Here is a 21365-nt window from a genome sequence, read left to right as displayed (position 1 = left end):
TTCACAGCAATGAAACCCTAAGACACTGTTTTTGGGATGGCCAGTCTGCACTGTCTGCAATTCTTTGCCTAGTCTGTCAATACAAAGACTGAAATTTAAGAGACACATTCCATGGCCAAGAATATCTTCAATGTAAAGAAATCAGAATTAAATTATCAAGGACTTCTACCTCTAGCCATGATGGACTCTTATACATCACTATAACTGTGCAAGAGATACAGATCCTGTCACTGCCGGCCACCTTACTACAGGTAGAGAAGGAATGGCATCATGATATGATAAGCCTAACAGCATCTTAGAATTTCTGACTGAGAAGCGGCTCTGAGAAGGGATGTGCACAGGAACAGGGCTCGAGCACTTTTCATAGAGTCTCCCTGAGTGTGTGCTGATGCCCCACTATGTACCCGAGGAAAAGTGCCCATGGAATCTAGAAAAAGGCAACTGCTATCACAGCATTGAACTGGACGGTGTCTCTAAAGGCTCACAAAGGGCTGGGAGACGGAGAGGCGGTAAGCTTCCTAACTGGCATCCAAAGCCTTCGGCAGTCAGCTCAGAAGAATCATACGGAAGGGCTAAGTTAGACTCAAAGGAAAGCTACTATACCTACTCAAATAAACTTTACAGATGAGTTGTAAAATGATCATGTACTCAGAGTAACTGCTTCCTCGTGTAAGATGTAACACTTCAAAGGAAAACTCAAAACCCAGGCTTTGTGTTCACACTGAATTAGAAACGTGGGGAAACCCAATTAATAGAGTCAAAACATGTCCAGCAGATACAATTAGCATGGAATGACCTTTGTAACAGTACGATAACCTTGATAAAAAGATTTCAAAGAAACATGTTAAAAGAGTTCAGGGAAGGCCATTATATAAGCATGTGGGTAAAGGAGCCTGTTACCAGGCCTGACAACCAGCGTTCGACCCCTAGAGTGGAAAGAGAGAAGCTGATTCTGAAAGTTTTCCTTTGACCTCAAGCGCTCACTGCATCCACACACACGCACACGCGCACACACACACACACACGTGCATACAAATAAGTAATTTTACAAATAAGTAAAATGAAATACTAAAAATAATTAAAAATACCAAAATAGAAACAACATATATGGCAGAAAATGTAATATCTGAAATTTTAAAATTAAAGGAAGGAGCTTAGCTGTGGAAGATCTTCAATGAAGACACAATAAAAACTACCGAGTACAAAGGTCACAGGGGAAACAGTTAAAAGACTGGCCAAAGACTGGAACATATGGGGCATTCCAGTAGAATATATGTATAATTGGAGATCTGGAAGGAAGAAATATATACTGAAAAAAATCTAATTTGGTAGAAAAAAAAAAAAACCTATAAATTACAGTTTCTAGGAGGCAAACAAATGCCAAGAGGGGTGAACAGAAGGCAGAAACTGTAAAGGCAAGCAATGGGCCACCAGGACAGGGAGGACAAAGTAGCTTAGGGAGTGTCTTCACCCAGCCCTCATCAGGGGCCACAGGAAAACAGTGACACCTTTAAGATTCTGAATCAAAAATCTCTTCAACTTTGAATTCCAAAACCAACAACAACAAGTCCTGAAACTGAAGGTGCTGCCTCCAGCTCCCTCAATGCCGAGAGTTCACAGCCCCTAATCTGCATCAGACAAAGTTAAAGACAGCCTTGAGGCTAAGTACAGTTAATATTAGACAGAAATTCAGGTGGACAGGATGACTGACATAGCAGAAATGTGGACAAACAGAAAGCATGTTCTCCTGGTTCTCCATTTCCTAAACTGACTCTATAAAGTTAGAGTCCAACGTGACAGCACACACAGACGGAGCGGCTGTGTCTGGGACATGGCAGAGTCTGTCTCAGTAGACAGCACACACAGACGGAGCAGCTGTGCCTGGGACATGGCGGAGTCTGTCTCAGGAACCCGAATGCACTAAAAGTTGGAAGACTGCCCTGGATTACAAGAAACCTGATTTTCTACCTCTTAAACAGATATAATACTAGATATGAAAAAACTGCAAGTTCAATGTCTTAAAAGTATGATAAAACATACTTGTATGTTTTTACAAAACCCATTTTAATGACTGTATAGTGGAAAGTGAGGTCTGGTGGTACACACCTATAACCCCCACTTTCAAGGCTGAGGCAACAGCTGAAGGGTAGCCTGGGCTACATAATAAAACACTGCCTCAAACAACAGGAGGAAAGAAGGGATGAGGTGCTTTAAACTTGAAGGACCACAAAGAAAGCATTTTAAAGATCTTCCTCTCCTGCATATCATTAAGAGTCTTACTGTCAGCCATATCTGAGAACAGAAACAACAGGCGGCTCAGCCCGAGAGTGTGGGGTGAGGAGGGGGCTGGAGGGTCCCTTGATGATATGCAAATAAGCATGCTTCCGTTCACCATTCTCACAACTCCATCTACACATCCAACTCTGCCTTTCAGATCTCTAAAATCGGTTTGTCTGCAAAATGTCCTTGTGTGAAAGACAAGGGGTGTGGAGACTTAGTGGCCCCAGATCAGTACAGGGACAAGCAATTCCAGGCACATTTCTTTTTTAGTTATTCAGAGCTGCTAACTTTGTATCACCGCATCTGTCCCTCAGCTCTAGCTATTCTGCCCTCACCCCTCAACCCCCCTTCTGTGCCAATCTCTACAGAAGCAAGAGTGCACTTGAAGCTGGTGTCCTCATCTTCACTGGACAATTAGTCCATGACACTCCTAATCACCTTCCTAGGTGTTGGACTGCCTACATATTTTTGCTGAAGGATTACATGCATCCCCTAAACCAACATCCAGGCTTACCCACATTGGCATGCTTGAGAGATCACAAGCACTTGAGACCCTCAACTGGTAATGAGGTACCAGCTTAGACACACAGAATTCAGAGTCTCCAACCCAGGACCCAGAATGTCAGGTCACAGGCTCAAAGGACGGGAAACTTGGAAGGACAGAAATGGGCCTCCTTCTTTTAAAGAGTCTTAACCTAATGCATTTATAATGAAGCACATAGAATTTTAATCCAATGTGAGGAGTAAAAATAGACTAAAGTCTGTGTTAAAATGAAAGACAATGAGAAGTGAGTCAGAAAACTAAAGATCCTAAGGATGAGCAAGGAAGAAATAAGAGATAATGAAGCAGAGAAAGTATCATGGAGACAGAAAGAAACAGAAAAACAAAAATGAAGAGTCTACAGGAGACGGAGAAAGAAATAGAGGCAGGATCAGAAATTAGAGAGAGCAAAAAAAAAAAAAAAGAAAGAAAGAAAGAAAGGAAGGAAGGAAGGAAGGAAGGAAGGAAGGAAGGAAGGAAGGAAGAAAGGAAGAAAGGAAGAAAACAGAAAGAGAGAGAGAGAGCAAGCAGCAGGCAGGCAGAAGTCAGCTGACAATTCCAATTCCTTTCTCAAGTCTATCGATCTTTCTGGGGAAAAAAATAAATCAGTAATAAAATAACAGTAGCCACAAAAGTCCAGATCCAAATCACAGCTCCTTTGCTTAGGACTGTGGAGAGGTGGGTAAAGGATTATGCTGAGTGCTGGAGAAAGGAAGTCTCCATCTGTTGCAAAGCTGTTTCTATATTGATGCTAATTCTTCTTCCTCAAGAGGGGCTGCCCAATGAGGAGCAGATCACATACTCAGGTTGATTCCACATGGACCTTCCCCCATGCTGACTGGTCAAATAAAGGTTAGAGTCTGTGATTGGCCAGTAGAAAGGAAAGGTGGGGCTGGAGGTTTTAGAGAGGAAGGAGAGAGAGAATCAGGAAGAAAGAGGTGGAAGGAAGATAGAGCAGAACCACGTGGCCTGGAGGAACCGCATATAGCAAGGGATCTCATAGCTGTGGAGTAGAGTAGTATAGTGGTATATCTACCCAATATAGGTGTGCAGCTTATAAATGCTATAACTAAGTTGTGTGTTCTTTACACAGGTCTATCTATCTATCTATCTATCCCTTTCTCTGTGTATGCTAAGTATATAGAAGGTGTTACACATTCTTTATTTATATAGACATAAATCATAATAAGGAAATTGGTCAGTCATGACAAAAATGTTCTAGTTATGTTCTTTCAAATCTAGTCACTTTGTGGTGTTCTTGATCTCTCATATGTTTACAATCTCAAAGATGTCACCTACAAACAAACTATTCACCCCAGCTAAAAACCTTCCTCTCATAAGTTCTGCTGCTACTAGCTTTGAAACCTTTCCTCCCTTACCACCCACACCATCTTTCCATATGCCCAAAAGAAAAACAACATCAAACTGGCCAGCACCCAGTTCAGTCAGGGATATTTTACAGAAATCACCTTCTTCACAAGTAACTTCAATGGACTCTGACTTCCTATTTTGTTGCAGGGGACTTACCCAGTCATGTGACAAGCCACCTCCCCACAATTGTTTCCTACTTCCTCTGCTCTTCTCTATCCACATCGATTCTTTATTATTCTCTAAACACATCTGTCCTTCCTCTCTACCAGGTCTCTATCGAGGTAAAACTAGATTGGAGTCTGTGTTAAAATGAAAGATAATAATGATTAGTGAGTCAGCCACAGGAAGAAGGAGTTGCTCCCATCTGAGTTTCCAAATGCCCTTGAAATGTGTTTACTAAGTCTTCTACCACAGCCCTGGTAAACATGGATTGTCGTGCTAATGAGATGTACACGTGCGGAACCCGACAGACACAGGAGGAATGAACAGACATACCTTTCTGTGCTTTAATTAGCTGCTTTCCAATTTCTAGGGTCACATAGGCTGTGCCATTGAGAACTATGTCAGTTATGGTCTTCCAGCCATTGGGAGTCAGTCTCTCACTGGGACAAATGAAGTTCCCTGCCGCGTTGTTTATCACCACCTGAAATAAAGGAAGCAAGTTGTCAGCGAGCACCTCGGAACCCCGGTCAGCCAGGGAGCAAGGCCAGCAGACTCCCTTGGCTTTTATGTTTCTGGGGTCTGTAAAAATGACCTGTGTTATTTCCCAGTCTCAGAATTCCCAATCCTGTCTTTAAATTAGTGTAGACTGCAGAGACAAGGAAAGTAGGTAAGCTTACATACCAGTAACTACATTTTTCTTTGAATAACCACGAGATGCCTTTGAGAGAGCTTTGCTGACATATATCTGTAATCCCAGCGTTCGGAAGGCAGAGACAAGAGGACTGAGGATTAAAAGCCAGCCCAGAGGTACATAGGAAGTTCAGGCCAGCTTGTGGTACATGGAGAAGCAACCCCTGTCATCCTCCACCCACAGACACAAACCATCCAATAAAACTGCCTTTTAAGTTAGGCTGCGCTTTATATGTTTTAAGTAATGAACTTCACTGGCGGCCTGGTTTCCTCACTCCCAGGGACAGGTCTGCTGGGTTCTGCAGCAGCTTCAGTGTTAGGGCGTCTCTGAAACAGTGTTTAACAGAGGAGAGTGTTCTCTTTGAGACTACTGGAAGAGATAGGTTCTCTCTCACAAATGAGCCACGTAACAGCAAAGTACTCATTACCTCTCAGGTCCAGGAAGCAGAAGTGTGGTATTTCTGACAGTTTCCCTGGTTTGTGCCATTCTTTTCCACTGGGAAACACTGATAGTTACCAGGAAAAGCTAACCCAACCTATCATTAAAACCAGCTAATGTGCTCTCAGGTAACTCCTCTTGCTATTGTATAATCTCATTAAATGAAGTATAATAAAGTTTGCTCTGTGACTATAAATGTGTTTTTTTAAGTATTCCTGTACAGTAATGGCATATAAGTCCACCTAATCTTTTCTCTGCTTTAAACAGAGCTGGCTTTTCCCCTCACTGGCTCTAGCTCATTTCAACAGCTCATTCCCTCTGCGCATCCTGGTGATGTTCTCAGAATCAAAGCCCTGTGCTTTGAAAGGCCTCGGCCTCGTTACACTTACATCAGGATGCCCTGCAACTTTGATCAGCTCCAGCACTGTGTTATGTACCATATCAGGATCTCGAACATCACACCGAATCGCATGAACCTGCAAAATGATGAAGAAGAAAGAACTCAGCCATTTCCAGGCTTCCTAAACCAAAACCACAAACTATATAAATATGTTATAGTCCCCATATTAGATTTAAAGGGCTGCTTTAAATATACCTTATTTCCAGTTTTAGAAGAAATCTCTTCTGCAGTAGCTTTCAAAACATCAATATTTCTAGAAATAAGCACAGGGAACTTCACCTGAGTACTAAATGCTTTTATATTATATTTTTCTATTTTGTTCTCTAAGCTAAAGAACATATACAACTGACAGTTTAAAGAAAAACATTTCTGTGAAAGTATAAAATTTATACTTACTTGAAAATCTTGTTGATTAATTTCATTTTTTAAAAGTTAAATTGAAATATATCTGTGTAGAGCAATTTTAATGCAGCAACACGGCTGCTCTGGATTATAGACTGGCTTAGCTGGAATACAGACACACTCTGAGTATACAATTTTAATCACAAACAATGATGTCTAATTGAGGGACAGACAACGTGAGAAATCAGAGAAAGATTTGACAGGATGGAATACACCCAACTCTAACAAGCACAGCCCAGGAAGGAGAGGGGACTTAAGAGATCAGTGCGGGGGGTGGGGGGAGAAGCAGTTTTTATTGGGACAGTTTTACAGAGATAGACTGCAGAGAGAGCAAGCTAGACACAGGTGAAGACAGAATGAGCCAGAGATGGCTAGTGTTAATTTGTGGGCAAGCAGAGCAATTCACTGAGAAGCTGAGAGATGTCAGATTGAATCAGTCAGCTTGGATAGGAGTTTGAGCCGGAACTGCTGAGTTGAAGCAGGCAGCCAGACTTCAGAAAGAGCTAGAAAGGCTGAGCTCATTCAGCAGTGAGCCTCCGCGATGATGATTCCATCAGGCAAATAAAGGTTACTTTTACATATCTGAAATTAACTTATGAAATTAGTCTCTTTTATATAGCACTATCTACATATCAAATTACTTAGGAAGGTTTTGTTTTGTCTTAAAAACAGGAACTTATGTAATTCTGTCTTCAACTCTCTATTTATTAGACTGTGTGATCTTGAATCCTTCATCCTCCTGCCTCTATCTCCTATGCACTAGGGTTACAGATATGTGCAACTACACCTGACTTACTTATTGATTTAAATTATTTCCTTTATTAGAATCATTATATTCATTCTTCAACCAAAGAAATGTATTCCTGTTACAGTACACATGGTTTTCAGATTAAATTCATGAGTTTGGATAACTCTACGTGATCAGTCTTACATCCTTGAAAGAAAACAAAACACAAACACACCATAAACGTCAACTGTATAGCATTAAAGTAAAAATAATATTTTAAAATTCTTACACATTACAACAATAAGAACATAATAAACATTCTGTCTAATGTGCATTTGTGAAGGACAGACTACTGTCTCTGAGGTGACTACTTGGGCAAAAATTTTAACAAGGATCTAAAGATTCAGATTTCATAGTTGGTAGCAGGATATACCCACATAATAACTTCTGCCTGTGTGGCTTTATATCCATCACAATACGCATTTTGAGATTCTTGTCCACCATAAAACAACCATAAGGGTTGCATCCGTTATTCTAGTATGAGGTTAATTATCGATTAAATTAGTAAGGAGTCCTTACTCCAACAGATATCAAAACCACTTCAATGAAATCCTTTTAAACTCCACCTTCATATTCAGAAAATGAAAACTGCAAACACCATCAGTTTTATAACTGCCACTATTTTTACAAATCAAATTGCATCTGAAGTTGTCCAAGGAGGTTTATTTACTCTATCTACAGAATATGTTATATAAGATGCAATCAGATAGCCATGTTTGTAATACTGTGACACAGGTAGTTTCTTCACAGCCTCTCAGGTGACACTTACCTGCTGGCTATCACACACTGGGCACCCAGGGTAGACAAGAAAGTTGTCATTGCCTTGCCAAGGCCAGTCCCTCCTCCAGTAATGAAAGCCACTTTTCCTTGAAAAGCATTAGGTGGTAGCATAGGCTTTAAAAGGGGCTGGAAGAATTTAGACTGTGGAGCATCTTTGCTTTGATACAGTGTTTTTGTTCCAAAGCTGAAAAACTAAAAAGGAAAAACAAAAAACAAACAAACAAAAAAAAACAGTTGAGACCTGTTCTCCTGCATATTTACAAAAGGGAAGAAATCTTCTAACTATCCATTATTGCATTTAAGAATTTTTTCTGAATGATTAAATATATTAAGTGAATAAGTAGTATACTGAGGTGGTTTAAAAAGCATGGGCTGCAGAGCTTAGACAATATAGGAAAGAAATTCCTCCATAGTCATTTAAACATTTAGTAAGTTCTTAAATTTCCTTGTGCCTTAGTTTCTTCATCCATAAAAATGAGACCAACAAAAGCATCTCCATGGGACACATAAGGATTTCGCACGTTGTTGTAAGTAAAATAACTACAGTAATACTTAACCCGAGGAAGCAGTGCACAGTACTCTGTATAAATGGTAGCATTATCATTTGCAGGTGCTATGTTTACATTCAAGTTTAAAGAGTGATACAGCTTGTGGGGCAATGGTGGTGTACACCTTTAATCCCAGCAGGAGGCAGAAGTAGATCAGAGATCGAGGTCAGCCTGGTCTACAGAGTGAGTTCCAGGACAGCCAGGGCTACACAGAGAAACCCTGTCTCAAAAATAATAATAACAATATTAATAATAATGATAATATAATACAGTTGGGAGAGTAGTGTGTACACAGCAGAGGTTTAGGCGTGCTAGGTCATCCTCAGACACATAGCAAGTTTGAGGCCAACATGGGTTATTTGAGATACTCTTTCTCAACTCTCAACTCACAAACAGCTTTTTTTGGTTTTTGTCTTTTAAAAGAATATTTGATCTAGGTAGTGGTGGTGCATGCCTTTAATCCCAGCATTCACTTGGGAGGCAGAGGCAGGCAGGTCTCTGTGAGTTCAAGGCCAGCCTGATCTACAAAGCTAGCTCTAGAATAGCCAAGGGGACACAGAGAAACCATGTATTGGGCCAAACAAACAAACAAAACAAAAACAAAAACATATTTGAGCCAGGTGTGGCACATACCCGTGACTCAGGGGGCTGAGGCAGGAGGATCACAAGTTCAAGGCCAAAGTGGGCCACATAACACAATCTATTAACACAAGGATAATTTAGATGAAAATCTCACTTTGTCTTTGAATTACTGAAATAATTGTGGTAGTTTAAATGAAGATGGTCCCGAGGCTGATTAGGGATTGGTACTATTAGGAGGTGTGTTCTTGTTTTAGTAGGTGCAGCCTTATTGGAGAATGTGTCACTAGGATTTGAGCTACACATCTGAACTACAAGCCAGCCCCAATTAAATGTTTTTCTTTATAAGAGTTATGTGGTCACAGTGTGTCTTCACAACAATAAAAAAAAAAAAACCCAAGACAACAATTATTTTTAAACTCTTTATAGAGTTTATCAAATGCCTTTTTTATGCCAAAAAAAAAAAAAAAAAAAAAGACCAAAGTGTGGACACTTTGCCCCTTCTTAGAATTGGGAACAAAACACCCATGGAAGGAGTTACAGAGACAAAGTTTGGGAGCTGAGACAAAAGGATGGACCATCTCAAGACTGCCATATCCAGGGATCCATCCCATAATCAGCCTCCAAACGCTGACACCATTGCATACACTAGCAAGATTTTGCTGAAAGGACCCAGATATAGCTGTCTCTTGTGAGACTATGCCGGGGCCTAGCAAACACATAAGTGGATGCTCACAGTCAGCTATTGGATGGATCACAGGGCCCCCAATGGAGGAGCTAAAGAAAGTAACCAAGGAGCTAAAGGGATCTGCAACCCTATAGGTAGAACAACAATATGAACTAACCAGTACCCCGGAGCTCTTGACCCTAGCTGCATATGTATCAAAAGATGGCCTAATCGGCCATCTCTGGAAAGAGAGGCCCATTGGACATGCAAACTTTATATGCCCCAGTACAGGGGAACGCCAGGGCCAAAAAGTGGGAATGGGTGGGTAGGGGAGTGGGGGGAAGGGTATGGGGGACTTTTGGGATAGCATTGGAAATGTAAATGAGGAAAATACCTACTAAAAAATAAAAATAAATTAAAAAAGAGCAGGTAAAATGTTCTTGCTAACTTAAAATGAAGGTCAAATAATTCAAATTAACTTAAAACATACTTCTTTTTGCTTAGTTTTATTTTTACAGTTTAAAAATTAATTACTCGTGAAAAGTACTGTTATTCTCAAACATTTTGATTATAAAAGCAAACGTCAAGTGTGGAACAAAACACAGAGTAACAATCAACACTCATTTAGCTGTTACTATGATGGGCTAGGATTCTATACCAAGCCATGTGATCACCACAGCCATGTGCAACAGGTATTACTTTTGCCTCACAGCAAAGCAGAGGCTCAAAGACCTTACAAACATTGACACAGCTGCAGGATCAAATTCAGACCTAAGCTGGAGAACTCTGGAGCCCACTTCTAAAACACCCCGACACACTGCCTCTGGCTACCTCTAAGTTCTTCTCAAGCTTCATTAATACATGACATTTCCCCCAAAAGACATGTCATGATTGCAAGACTGAAATTCTAGATCTATCATTGCCTGCTAGAGTTTTTCTGTATGCTACTTGGCTGTCATCAGACATCCATGGTATCTACAAATCACTCCCAAAGAAACGATTAGGATTGTGAACAAAGACTTAAAAAAAAAATTCCGTCCAACTGAATTTATACAAGACATTGTTTCTCGTGGTGCAAGAGCTTCTTAATTACAAAAAAAAAAAAAAAAGTTTATTGGTGGGGACGTAGCTTACAGTCAGAGTACCGCACAGCAAGCATAAAGTCTGGATTCAATGGCCAACACTATACAGAAAAGTAGGTTTGGTAGGGCATGCTTGTAACCTCGGTACCACAGACATACAGGCTCGGGATGAAACGTTCAGGGTCATCTTCAAATGCATAATAAGTCTAAATCTACCTGGTCTCATTTTTAAAAAAATACAGTCAGGACAAGACAAGAAGAAAATAACAGTAAGCAGTAAGCTATTTGGTACCTGACCATGCTGCCTGTAGATAACAGCTATAATGCAAATTCTGTTGTCATATTCATTTGCACACTAGGAAACGGAAACTCTAAAAGGCCGAATAACCTACTTTTGAAAATATTAAGGAAACCAGAGAGATTCCCTCATTCTGTTAATAACTACCCGTAAGGCCAGCTACAGGCAATCTGACTCCGTCTTCATGATACGAAGCAGCCCTAACACATGGCATACCCTCACACAGACAAATTTTTTGCATAGACAAAAAATTTAAAATAATAAATTTGTAATAAGTGAAGACTTGACTCAAATCCAAGATGTGTCTGGCTTCAGTCTCTCCTGTACTCGGTTATTATCTCTAATCTTGAATATTTTTTTTCTTTTCTATTAGTGTTAAGTATCTTCAAAATCTACTGGGCGAGTCCAATCTTATGTAATAATCAGGAGAAATCATCCCCAAAGGTCAAGTTTTGCAAACCTGGTTATGCCTCCCTCATCTTCATCATAACTGAATATTGACAACACTATTTTCTCTCGCTGTGTAGCTTTTTCACCATGAAACAATAACACAGGCAACCTACAATCACCTTCTTCTCCATAACCGGCAGATTTGCTTAAGACTTCCACCCGCCTCCACAGCCACTCCTTTATGATGATGAATCAGGAAATGTATGCAAGGAGGCTGGGAAAGTTGTCACTATGGGGATAACAGGAAAAAAGTGCTGCAATCTTCCAAAGGCTCTGCCTTGAACTCTTATTTATTTGTGGTTAATCTGTGCAGGAATCTGAAGCTTTGTGAAAGATAATTACGTATTTAAATAAGAACACTTAGATATATTTGAAAGCATTTGATCAGCCTCCTAACAGGCAGAGGAAGCATACAAAGGTAAAAATATGATATTTGATAATAGAAACCCCCACTCTATTAATCGTTACCTGTCTTAGTAAGTTCATGCAATATGATTGATAATAATGCTATGAATTCCTTTCCTGCCACTGAAAGGGAAAACTTCGACTTGCTATTTTAATTGACACCATCCTCTGACAACGTATGTGTGAGCATGAACTCAGCCATCTCTTTGACTATTCACAAGTTGTCTATTAAGACTCACGTACATGACCAGATCTCACAGGACCAGGTTGTGAGAGTGCCTCATTCCACAAGGCGATATCCTGAATAATCCAACGCTGCACCTGGCGGCTTCCTCACTAGGAAAGACGGATGCAACGGAAATGGGCCTTGAATGACCTTCTTCTACTCACGCTATGGTTTTTCTACACATGGCTTATGTAGAAGTGAATTGGGCTTTTTGTTGTTTTGTTTAGCTGGAAAGAATACCTTTCTCACCAGCACTAATATCTTTGAAGACATTCAGTGACCAGAACTTTTAAAAAAACTTTCTAACATCTTCCTATTTTGGAAATGCCAACTGATTACGTGTTGAGTTCTAAATCTGCCTTAGGAAATTGGCTCTCACCCCCTTCCATCCCCTTACTCATCAGCCTCCCACATCATATTAGGGCGTACACAAGGGATGATCACACTTATCCCCAAAATGGAAAGCCTAAAAGAATATTGTCTTTGTCTTTTTCAGGAGGGATTAAAAACCACACATGAGAGTCATACCTAAATGATTTAAGAATAGTGTGTTAGCCTAAATTAGTGGTATTTTTAAGCTAAATGTGTATTATGAAGCTAGTTCAAAGTCTTGAAACCTTGAATCAACATTAAGATGTTGGGGAAAATTCACAGAAAACTCAGGATTCATGCCAAGACTACTGAGCAAGTACAACCCTGAACCACTCCCACCTGAGGTAAGTTTTGCTGCGTGCTCAGCCTCCGATCTTACAGACTGCCTGTCCTTCCTCTTCCGTGGTCTCTCCCATTTAAGGGACCTTTAGTGACCTGAGGCATTTGAGTGAAGAACCCTTGTCTAAATAAAACCCAACCGTCATACAAAAGAACAGTGAGACTAGTTTGGGGTTTTTGTAGACATCATTGTGTTGTTTTGCTTTTTGAACCACAAATAAGCTTCTGACATTTCCATATAAGATAAATATCTTTTTAAAATAGTATTTACTCATAGTAGGTTTCTTTAAAAAAAAACTAAGTTTCAAATCTGTAAAATTCATTAAGCAATAGATTTTCACAGGAAGTTTTGAGGCTGAATGGATCAATATTTAAAAACTACTGGCTCGGCTATTTTATCACCAATGTCATGGCTGTTGATCAGGTCTCCACAATCAAATTGCACACCTCCAAAACAAGGATACATCCAGAATCAAAGACAAAACCACACACTTCAATTTTCTCTCTCCCTCTGTCTCTCTGTGTCTGCCAGTCTCTTTCTCTGCCTCTGTCTCTCTATCTCTCCTCTCTCCCTCTCTGTGTGTGTATTTGAGAAAGAAAGAGAGAGAGAGAAAGACAGAGAGAGGGAGAGAGAGAAAGACAGAAAGAGAGAGGGGGAGGGAGGGAAGGAGGGAGGGAGGGAAGGAGGGAGGGACAAAGAAAGAGAGAGAGAGAGAGAGAGAGAATGAATCCTTGGATATCATCCTCAGGAATTGTCTACCATGTTTTTTGGAAAAGGGTCTGTCACTGGCCTGGGAATTGCTGATCGGGCTAGACTGGCTGGCCAGCATACCCCAGGAGTTCTCCCATCTCTGGCTCCCAAGCACTGAGATTATAAATGTCTACTATCTGACCCAGTTTTATATGGGTCCTGGGGATTGCACTCAGGTCTTGAAAGCCGCCCACCTAGTGTGGCCTCAGCTTGCTCTTCTAAAACAACGTCATACCACTTCCAACAAGAAACTTTACAGTTACTAATGCTGCAGCATTCCGAAAGCTTGCCAAGAACTCTCACCTCCCAACCTTTGCTCTATTTCTCCCTCCAGCCTGAGCTACTCTTTTTCAATTTAGCAAACTCACAGGTCAAAGCCAGGCAAATTACCAAGATTTCCCCTCTCATTTGGTGCCTACTTCTCTGGAGGTCAATTTAGTGACATTGATCAAAAGTTTACATATTATAATACCCTTTGATCTAGTCCCTTCACATTCAAAAATGTATCCACTCATTAAGTAGCAGGTGGAGAAGGGACATTTTGTTCATTGATATGCATTAAGGGGCAAGGAGTAAGCTCAGTGGTAAATCATTTGCCTAGCATTTACAAGGCCCTGGGTTCCATTGCCAGCATTGAAAACAAATGATATCCTTATCAAAATCCTACCTGGCTCTTTATAAAAGTTGATGAGACCATCCCGAAATTTATATGAAACTATAGCAGGCTTGAAATAGTCACAGCTATTCATAAAGCTTGGACCTATTACCCACTAAAGGGATATAACTCACACGCTGAAGCTAAACACTGCCACAGTTTGTCCAATTGCTCAATGCTGTAGGTTGAATATCAACACAGTGAAGCATCATTTGTTAAGAGAAAGATGCAAAGAAAGTATTGTATAATCTGTGTGCTTTTTAGAAGAAGCTGGCTTCCTATAGATGTTGACACAAACACAAAAGCTTCTGGAACAATCCACAGGGAACTTAGTCAGTGCAGTACACTCTCAGAAGAACTCTTATGAGATAGGCACAGCGTAACACTGCTTTACTACTCAACATGCTCGTTAGATGATATTTCACTGGAAATATCCAACACACAAGTGAATCATGTGAGCAGGCACACAAGACGGGAAGGTCTGAGGTGGAACAACACTCCAGAAACACAGCACAGAAACAGTTCATAAGGATGCCTCCTCATTTAACATGTGGCCAGGAGATCCATCATAGACAACGAACTTCTTCCATGGCTCTTTCAGGGAGAGGGGCAGGGGCTGAGTGTCTGTTGGTTTGCATCAGGTGAATATTTTTAGATCAAATTTACTCTGACTCAGATTTGTACACAAGTGGGTGTTTGTGAAGACTACTCTTTAACTGACATATAACATATGTTTGGCAAAAACTGGCTAACCATGTTCTTCAAAGTATGTGTTTGAAAACGAGTATCTTTATACACGTTTACTTTTATCTTTCACTCTCAGAGCACTCCCTGCATGGCTCGCCCACTAATCGAGCCTTCCATTACTGCTCACAACTTTTGTCCAGTTGCTAGAATGTGCTTATCTGAGCCATCCACGTGCTGTTGTTAGTGTCCAGACACTGCCTTTTCAGCAAAGCACCTGTGGTTCTTAGCAGGAGGCATGTGGTAACATAGGGACGTTTTTTCTCCATGTTCTCGTGTAGAAAACAAGGATCTTAGAAAGGAAGAACTGCCCAGCATCCCAAATGCCAACTAAGACCCTACAAACCTAAACAACTGAATTGTCCAAACTCTGTCACCCCTGGCTCTTCACAGGCCACGTTAAGCCCATCTCTGTAACCGTCTGTACCACCTGAGCGTGCCTACCCCCTCTATATCCTACAAGAGCAATGCTCAGAAGGCTGGGATGCTGAGTTGCTGAGGAGCTCAGATCTTGTTGCCACAGCAACCAGCCTGGATGTAAAAGAAAATGCCTTGCTGGACTCCAAAGGCTAGGCTGAATCATGCAGTTGCCAGGAGCTAGGCAGAAATTACATTTCTGAGTAATGGCACATCCCATAGCAATGAACCAAAGTTTTTGAAAAAGTCGTTACTCTGTGCTATGGGGTATACTTCCTTACTGTTATTACAGTTCTTATCTGTCTGCACACTAAGATGCTTCCCAATACTGCACAATAAAAGAAAATGAAATCAGCCTCAAATTAGGAAACCGTCTGAGGTACTCCACTGGAGTCTTCATTCCTGTCTGCCTTGGAGACATCTTTTACTGACTCCGTGTTACATAAGCCAAGAGAAACATGACTCTCATTATTGAATCAAACATCAGAGCTCCTGTTCTTACAAAAGGACTGGTTGGATTTGAGGATTTGCGTATATGGGAAATTATTAGACAGAAAACAGACATTATGGTAAAGTTCATCCACTTATTTAGTTCTAGCAAGTGCTTATTGAGCATCTGCTATGCCTCAAGCACCATCGTGGGCAATGATAGTACAGCAATGACAGAAAGATACACTATTCTACCTTTGGTGAGATTGCATTGGGGGGAAAGGGATAAACAAATTAAGTGAAATATACAGTATATTAAGCCTTGGTGCATGTTATAGGACAACATAGAATGGAGGCAGGACATTGTTACAGTTAAAAGGAGGGCACAGCTGCACCCAGGGTGCCTGTGACCAGTGCAGTGGATATCTGATAAGATGCTAATGGCACCCTTCAGAGTAGCCTGATCTTCCTTCCTTCCCCCCAACTCCCATCTTAACCATTCATTTACAGCTCTCAGTGTACTTCTAAAGCCCATTCTACTGCTAGTCTCCACTGCCACCCATCACCTGAAACTGCATCACCTCCCATTTGGGAAGATCAGCCAGTGTTGACAACTTTCCTCCATCTTTGCCACCACTCCACTGCCTTCGGAAGAAGCTCTAAGTCCTTCAGGGCAGACACGGTTGCTCAGTAACCCAGCTATCACCACCTGCCTCTTCACACTACACCAACCACCTGGACTCAGTCTGAACCCACACATAGGCTACTCTCTTGCCTAGAACTTTACGGCACCTCGGAGGCTGTTCTGAAACTCCAGCTCTTTCTGCTCTTAGGCAAAATGTTTCCATAGAGCTACTTTATCTGTCTGGGAAACTGTGAAGATAATCATTGGACAGAAACTTCTAAGACCTACCTTCTCTTGGGAGGGAGCGGCCACATTGGGCAGCATTGGAATGCCATTCTGAGGTGGTGAGTATGACTAGTTCAGAAAGCCCAGTTAGCAGGCACAGCTGGATCTTAAAACAAACCTTAATCTAAAAACGGACATACTTTAAATGGGAGACACACATAACTTTAATCCTAGCACTAGAGTTTGAGACCAGGAGAATAACCATGAACCTGAGGCTACCTTGGACTACACAGCAAAAGCCTGTCCCCAAAAGTACTTCAAATGGGGACTAGAGAGACGGTTCGGCAGTAAAGAGACCAAACTGCTCTTCCGGAAGACCTGGGTTTGGCTCCCAGCACCTGAATGGTGACTGAAAGCATCTAGGATCCCAGTTCTAGGGAGACTGATGGCCTCCTCTGACTCACTGCAGGCATCAGGAATGCATTTGGGGCACAGACACACATGAAGACAAAGCATTCATACACATGAAATCAAAATAAATATTTTCAAATCAATAAAATTAAAACAGTCATCTTCTTCAGAATGGAAGAAAGAAACAACATTTCTCCATCATCCTCCGCAAGCTCTCCAAAGTCCTTAGACTGAGATGAGGAGCATCGTGCATTTTATTTTCCGAGTCCTAAGACACAGACTCCATACATCAAACCATGGGAACTTTCAGAAACAGGCAATGACCTTCTCTTGTTGATGCACGTTATTCGTCGGGTTGAAATTATAATTTTTATCGAATGTGTATGTGTCTGTGTGTTTGTATGTACAAATGTGTACTGTGCTGTGCCATGGCGGTTGGTATAAGAATGCTCTCTATAGGCTCATCTACAGGGAGTAGAACTCTTCGAAAGAATCACAACGATTAGGAGCTGTGGCCTTGTTGGAGGTTTATGTCACTGGGGGTGAGCTTTGAGGTTTCAAAAGCCCACTCGAGTCTTCCCGCAGATCAGGATGTAGAACGGTCAGCCACCTCTGCAGCACCATGCTCCCTGCCACGATGATAGCGAACTCACCTCTGAAACTGTAAGCAAGCTTCCAATTAAAGGCTTGCTGTTATGAGTTGCCCTGCTCATGGTGTCTCTTCACAGAAAAAGAACAGCAACTAAGACGGGTGCCCAGCAAGGGTAGAAGTGGGTGTCAGATCCCGGGAGCTGGACTTATAAGTGGTTGTTCGTGACTAGCCAATGTGAGTGCTGTATAGCAAGCTGCAGTTCTCCAAAAAAGCAGCAAGCGATCCTAAGCACTGAACTATCTCTCCTGCCCTAGGCTGAAATTGCTGGCCTTACAATCTGACTTCTGACTCAAAAGTCAGTGCTAGGATCCACCTTCTCTGGGCAGCCTTTTCTGCCTCTTCGTGCACATAGTTTTGTTCATCTATGCATCACAACACACCATGTTTTCAGTCTGTTGGAGCTGGTGGTATCTCATGAAACTATCATTTTTCATGCATTTTTTTATGTGATCCACGGTGATAAATTTCCAGCTCCACCACATGGTATACACAGTCACTCATGCAACATGTGCCTTCTATGTTTATTCTGTGCCAGGCCCTGTGCTAGGATCAGGCAGTGAGCTGACCAGATGTAACAGAATTACAGAAGGAATAATAACATCTTCACTAGGATAAAGAAAAACTTCATTTTCAGAAAGGGTTACTATGTACTTTATTTAGCTAGATTGCTTCTATTACCACTGACCAGGAATCACTTTTATAAAAATAATAAAGTGGCTACTCTAGATAAAAAACACAGTGAGCACCAACCAGCAAGACTCTCCCAAAGTGAGCACATGCTCACGAAGGAAATGCCAGCTTCCTGCAAGACACAGCGGCACTGCCTTTGCCTCCAGCTCTTTGTTCCACCTGCTTTGGCTGCACTAGATGTATTTCAAAGTGTAATCCTAAATTACTACCCACACTCCAGAAACAGTTACTGAGATATTTCCACACCGAATGCAGGCTTGCCTTTCCAGCCAGGGAGCCTGTCTGAAGAAAGCCCCGCAATTACATTTCATGATTAACAACTGATTAAATTAAATGTTTCATCGGAGAATGAAAGGCAAACCAAGGGCAAGGTCCTTCTCAGCAGAGAGAATATTAAATGTTTACTGGATTGAACTGAGCCTTCCTAGGTCAAGGTTCAATGTAAAATAACATTGACAGATATGACAACTGAAACATTTCTCTCACGCGTAAGGTTTTAGCTGTGATATATTTACTCTCAAAACCATGATGTTGCTTGGCAGCTTCCAATTCACAGATGTCCTTCCTTCCCCATAGGCTTCACGGGTCATGGAGAGAGGCACCTGTATTACCTCAGAACTAACATTCTGAAAATAAGGTCTCTCTACATATCTCTGGCTGTCCTTAAACTCAGTGTGTGGACCAGGATTGCTCCAAACTCACAGAGATGCACCTGACTCTGTCTCCTTACTGCTGGGATTAAAGGTACGACCCACTACACCTGACTTCTAACATTTTTTTTTAAGCAAATGAATTTAAAAATGTCAGAGTGTGATATTTTTAATTATTATTTTTTCTTTCTCAAAATGGGCTGTCCAATGGTATTAGAAGAGTGGGATTCTGGGCTTAGGCTCTGTTGCTGCAATCCTAAGAGTATCTGTAGGTCACAAAGACACTGGGAGCCTGGAAAAGGGCCGGTTCTCAGAAAAGGAATGTGGGGGTTTTGTCTGTTTGTCTTCGCCATGCTCCATTGTCTTTAAAAAGAGAAACAGTACCATCACAAACCAAGCAGTGAACCGGCCACTTTCCAGAAGAAGGTCCTCTGACTTGAAGAAGTCACCACACCTTGCTGCCTTAGCGTGTGGAGCCTCTTTCCAGCCTGTGCCCTGACCTGTTCTCTCTCCCGTGATTCTCTGCCTACCTAGGACCCCTGCCTCTCTCTCACACACACACCCCTGGCCCCCAGTACTCAGTTCTTTCGAACCACTCCCACATTTTTCTAAAGTGAACACCTCTGGGCCTGTCTATCAAACTCAAAGCGGGTAGAGACGGGATTATCAATTGATGGTCTGAGTTTTCTCCTTGGATAAGGAAATTCTGATTTTTAGCTTAAGATTTTTAACTGAGTTAGGGGCAATGGGTTGTCTTGAACTAATGCTTTTTTTTTTTCCTTCTTCTTCTACTTCCTCTTCTCCCCTGGTTTCTTCACTTGCATGTTTCATTTCCATTGTCGACCGGGTGGGAAAATATTGGAAAGCAAAGCAATATAAACAAGAGCGAAACCGAAATGGATTCCACCATGAGATGCACCTCTAGAAGGTGAATGGAAATGTGGCTTAGGTTTTGACATTTTCAAATTACTTTACTTACATCATACTTGTTTATTTGAGGGAGAAAGGCCCGTGCCTACACCTGACAAACAAGAGTTCAATCCTGGGAGATTGAACCAATGATAGAAGGTGAGAACCAACTTCCACGAGGTTTTGGCTTTTCAGGTATTTCCTTTTTCAGGTGCCTTTGGTTTTTGAAAAAATAACTATAGAAAACGAAGTCATTCTTGCCATGTCCCTCAAAACAAGGCACTGTGGGTGTGTGTGGGGGGGGGGGGGGGGCTTGTAAAAGGGCAATAGTGCTCAGGGAAGACTTCTTCAGAAACAGAACCAAGCCTAATCTTTCTCTTTCTGACCCACAGAATTGACAGCTATGCCCTTCAGGCTAGCTTTGACCAAGGGCTTGCCACTGCTAAATGTAGGTAAAAGGTCATGGATTTCTTCCAACATAATCTCTGGTTTCCACCTCCCAACCAAATTCCCTTGTTCACTGGACAGACCAGGGTTCCGCCAGCCTGCTACGTGTGCGGCATTCCCGGTTTATTTACAAATGAAAAGTTCCTTTGTAGAGGATTCGTTTCTCCTCCCCACCCACCCCTATTCTCTCATCTCCCAGGGCCCTGAAACCCCTGGCTTATCAAAATTAGCTGGGTCTTTCCCTCTCCCCTCACTGCGCCCCTGGAGTGCTCTCCCCAAGTCCGGGAACCCTTGTCCCCTCACCCCTCTCATTGCACACTCTGCTTCCCGGGACGCCTGGCATCTCTCATCTCCCTGCACCGAACCCGGCCCTGTTTTGGCTGCCTGTGCCCTGGCCCCTGGCCCCTGTTCTCGCGCCCTGCGTGCTCAGCGTCGCCGGTGGAAGCCTGACCCACGCCGCGCTGCCTTACCCTCTGAGGACCCGGATCGCAGGGGAGGCGGGACACCCCAGCAAAGAACGCACGGCCCAGCAGCGCCATGTCTGCAGCAGGACTCAGTCCTTAATGCCAGGGTCCGCCCCGGCCCGGAAGTCTCAGTTCAGGGCGGAGGGAGGGGCCGGGCGAGGCTGTGACCACGGACCGTCTAGCCCCTAGCCTCGGGAGGGGGCGGCTCCCGGCCTGCTCCTTGCAGTTCTCCGCTCCCTCGCAAGGGAGAATTTTGTCCAGAGGGGAACAGGTTCGTGACCAGCCCCTGCGCAATACAAAAGTTTCCCTAAACCATGCGACCTGCAGTTAATCCACCGAATGCCTTTCGGTCGGTCGCGATTACTCCTCCATGATGTAAAGCCGTGATCCATGGGAATTCCGTCGCATACCATCAGATTAATATTTTGTCCTTATAGCATGGCTTCTGTAAATGTCGGAGGGCATGCCACCGCCTATT

At 42.2% G+C, this 21365-nt stretch overlaps 1 protein-coding gene across 1 annotated transcript in view; it reads right to left on the bottom strand.

Moving 5' to 3' along the window:
• The window catches only part of Decr1 (2,4-dienoyl-CoA reductase 1), a 28241-nt gene extending 7215 nt beyond the window's left edge, over positions 1–21026 (bottom strand). Inside the window, exons 1-5 of the mRNA XM_021160858.3 lie at positions 20894–21026; positions 7842–8044; positions 6079–6136; positions 5873–5959; positions 4688–4835 (exon numbers count right to left, since the gene is read on the bottom strand). Of these exons, the coding sequence (XP_021016517.1) occupies positions 4688–4835; positions 5873–5959; positions 6079–6136; positions 7842–8044; positions 20894–20962 (565 nt within the window). The 5' untranslated portion in view covers positions 20963–21026. The remainder of the gene's footprint in view (positions 1–4687; positions 4836–5872; positions 5960–6078; positions 6137–7841; positions 8045–20893) is intronic.
• Between the last annotated feature and the right edge of the window lie 339 nt (positions 21027–21365).

This window comes from Mus caroli, unplaced genomic scaffold, assembly GCF_978045245.1.
Source record: "Mus caroli unplaced genomic scaffold, Mus_caroli_1 scaffold_6, whole genome shotgun sequence".
In the NCBI taxonomy this organism is placed as follows: domain Eukaryota; kingdom Metazoa; phylum Chordata; class Mammalia; order Rodentia; family Muridae; genus Mus; species Mus caroli.
This window is presented reverse-complemented; position numbering and strand designations above follow the sequence as displayed.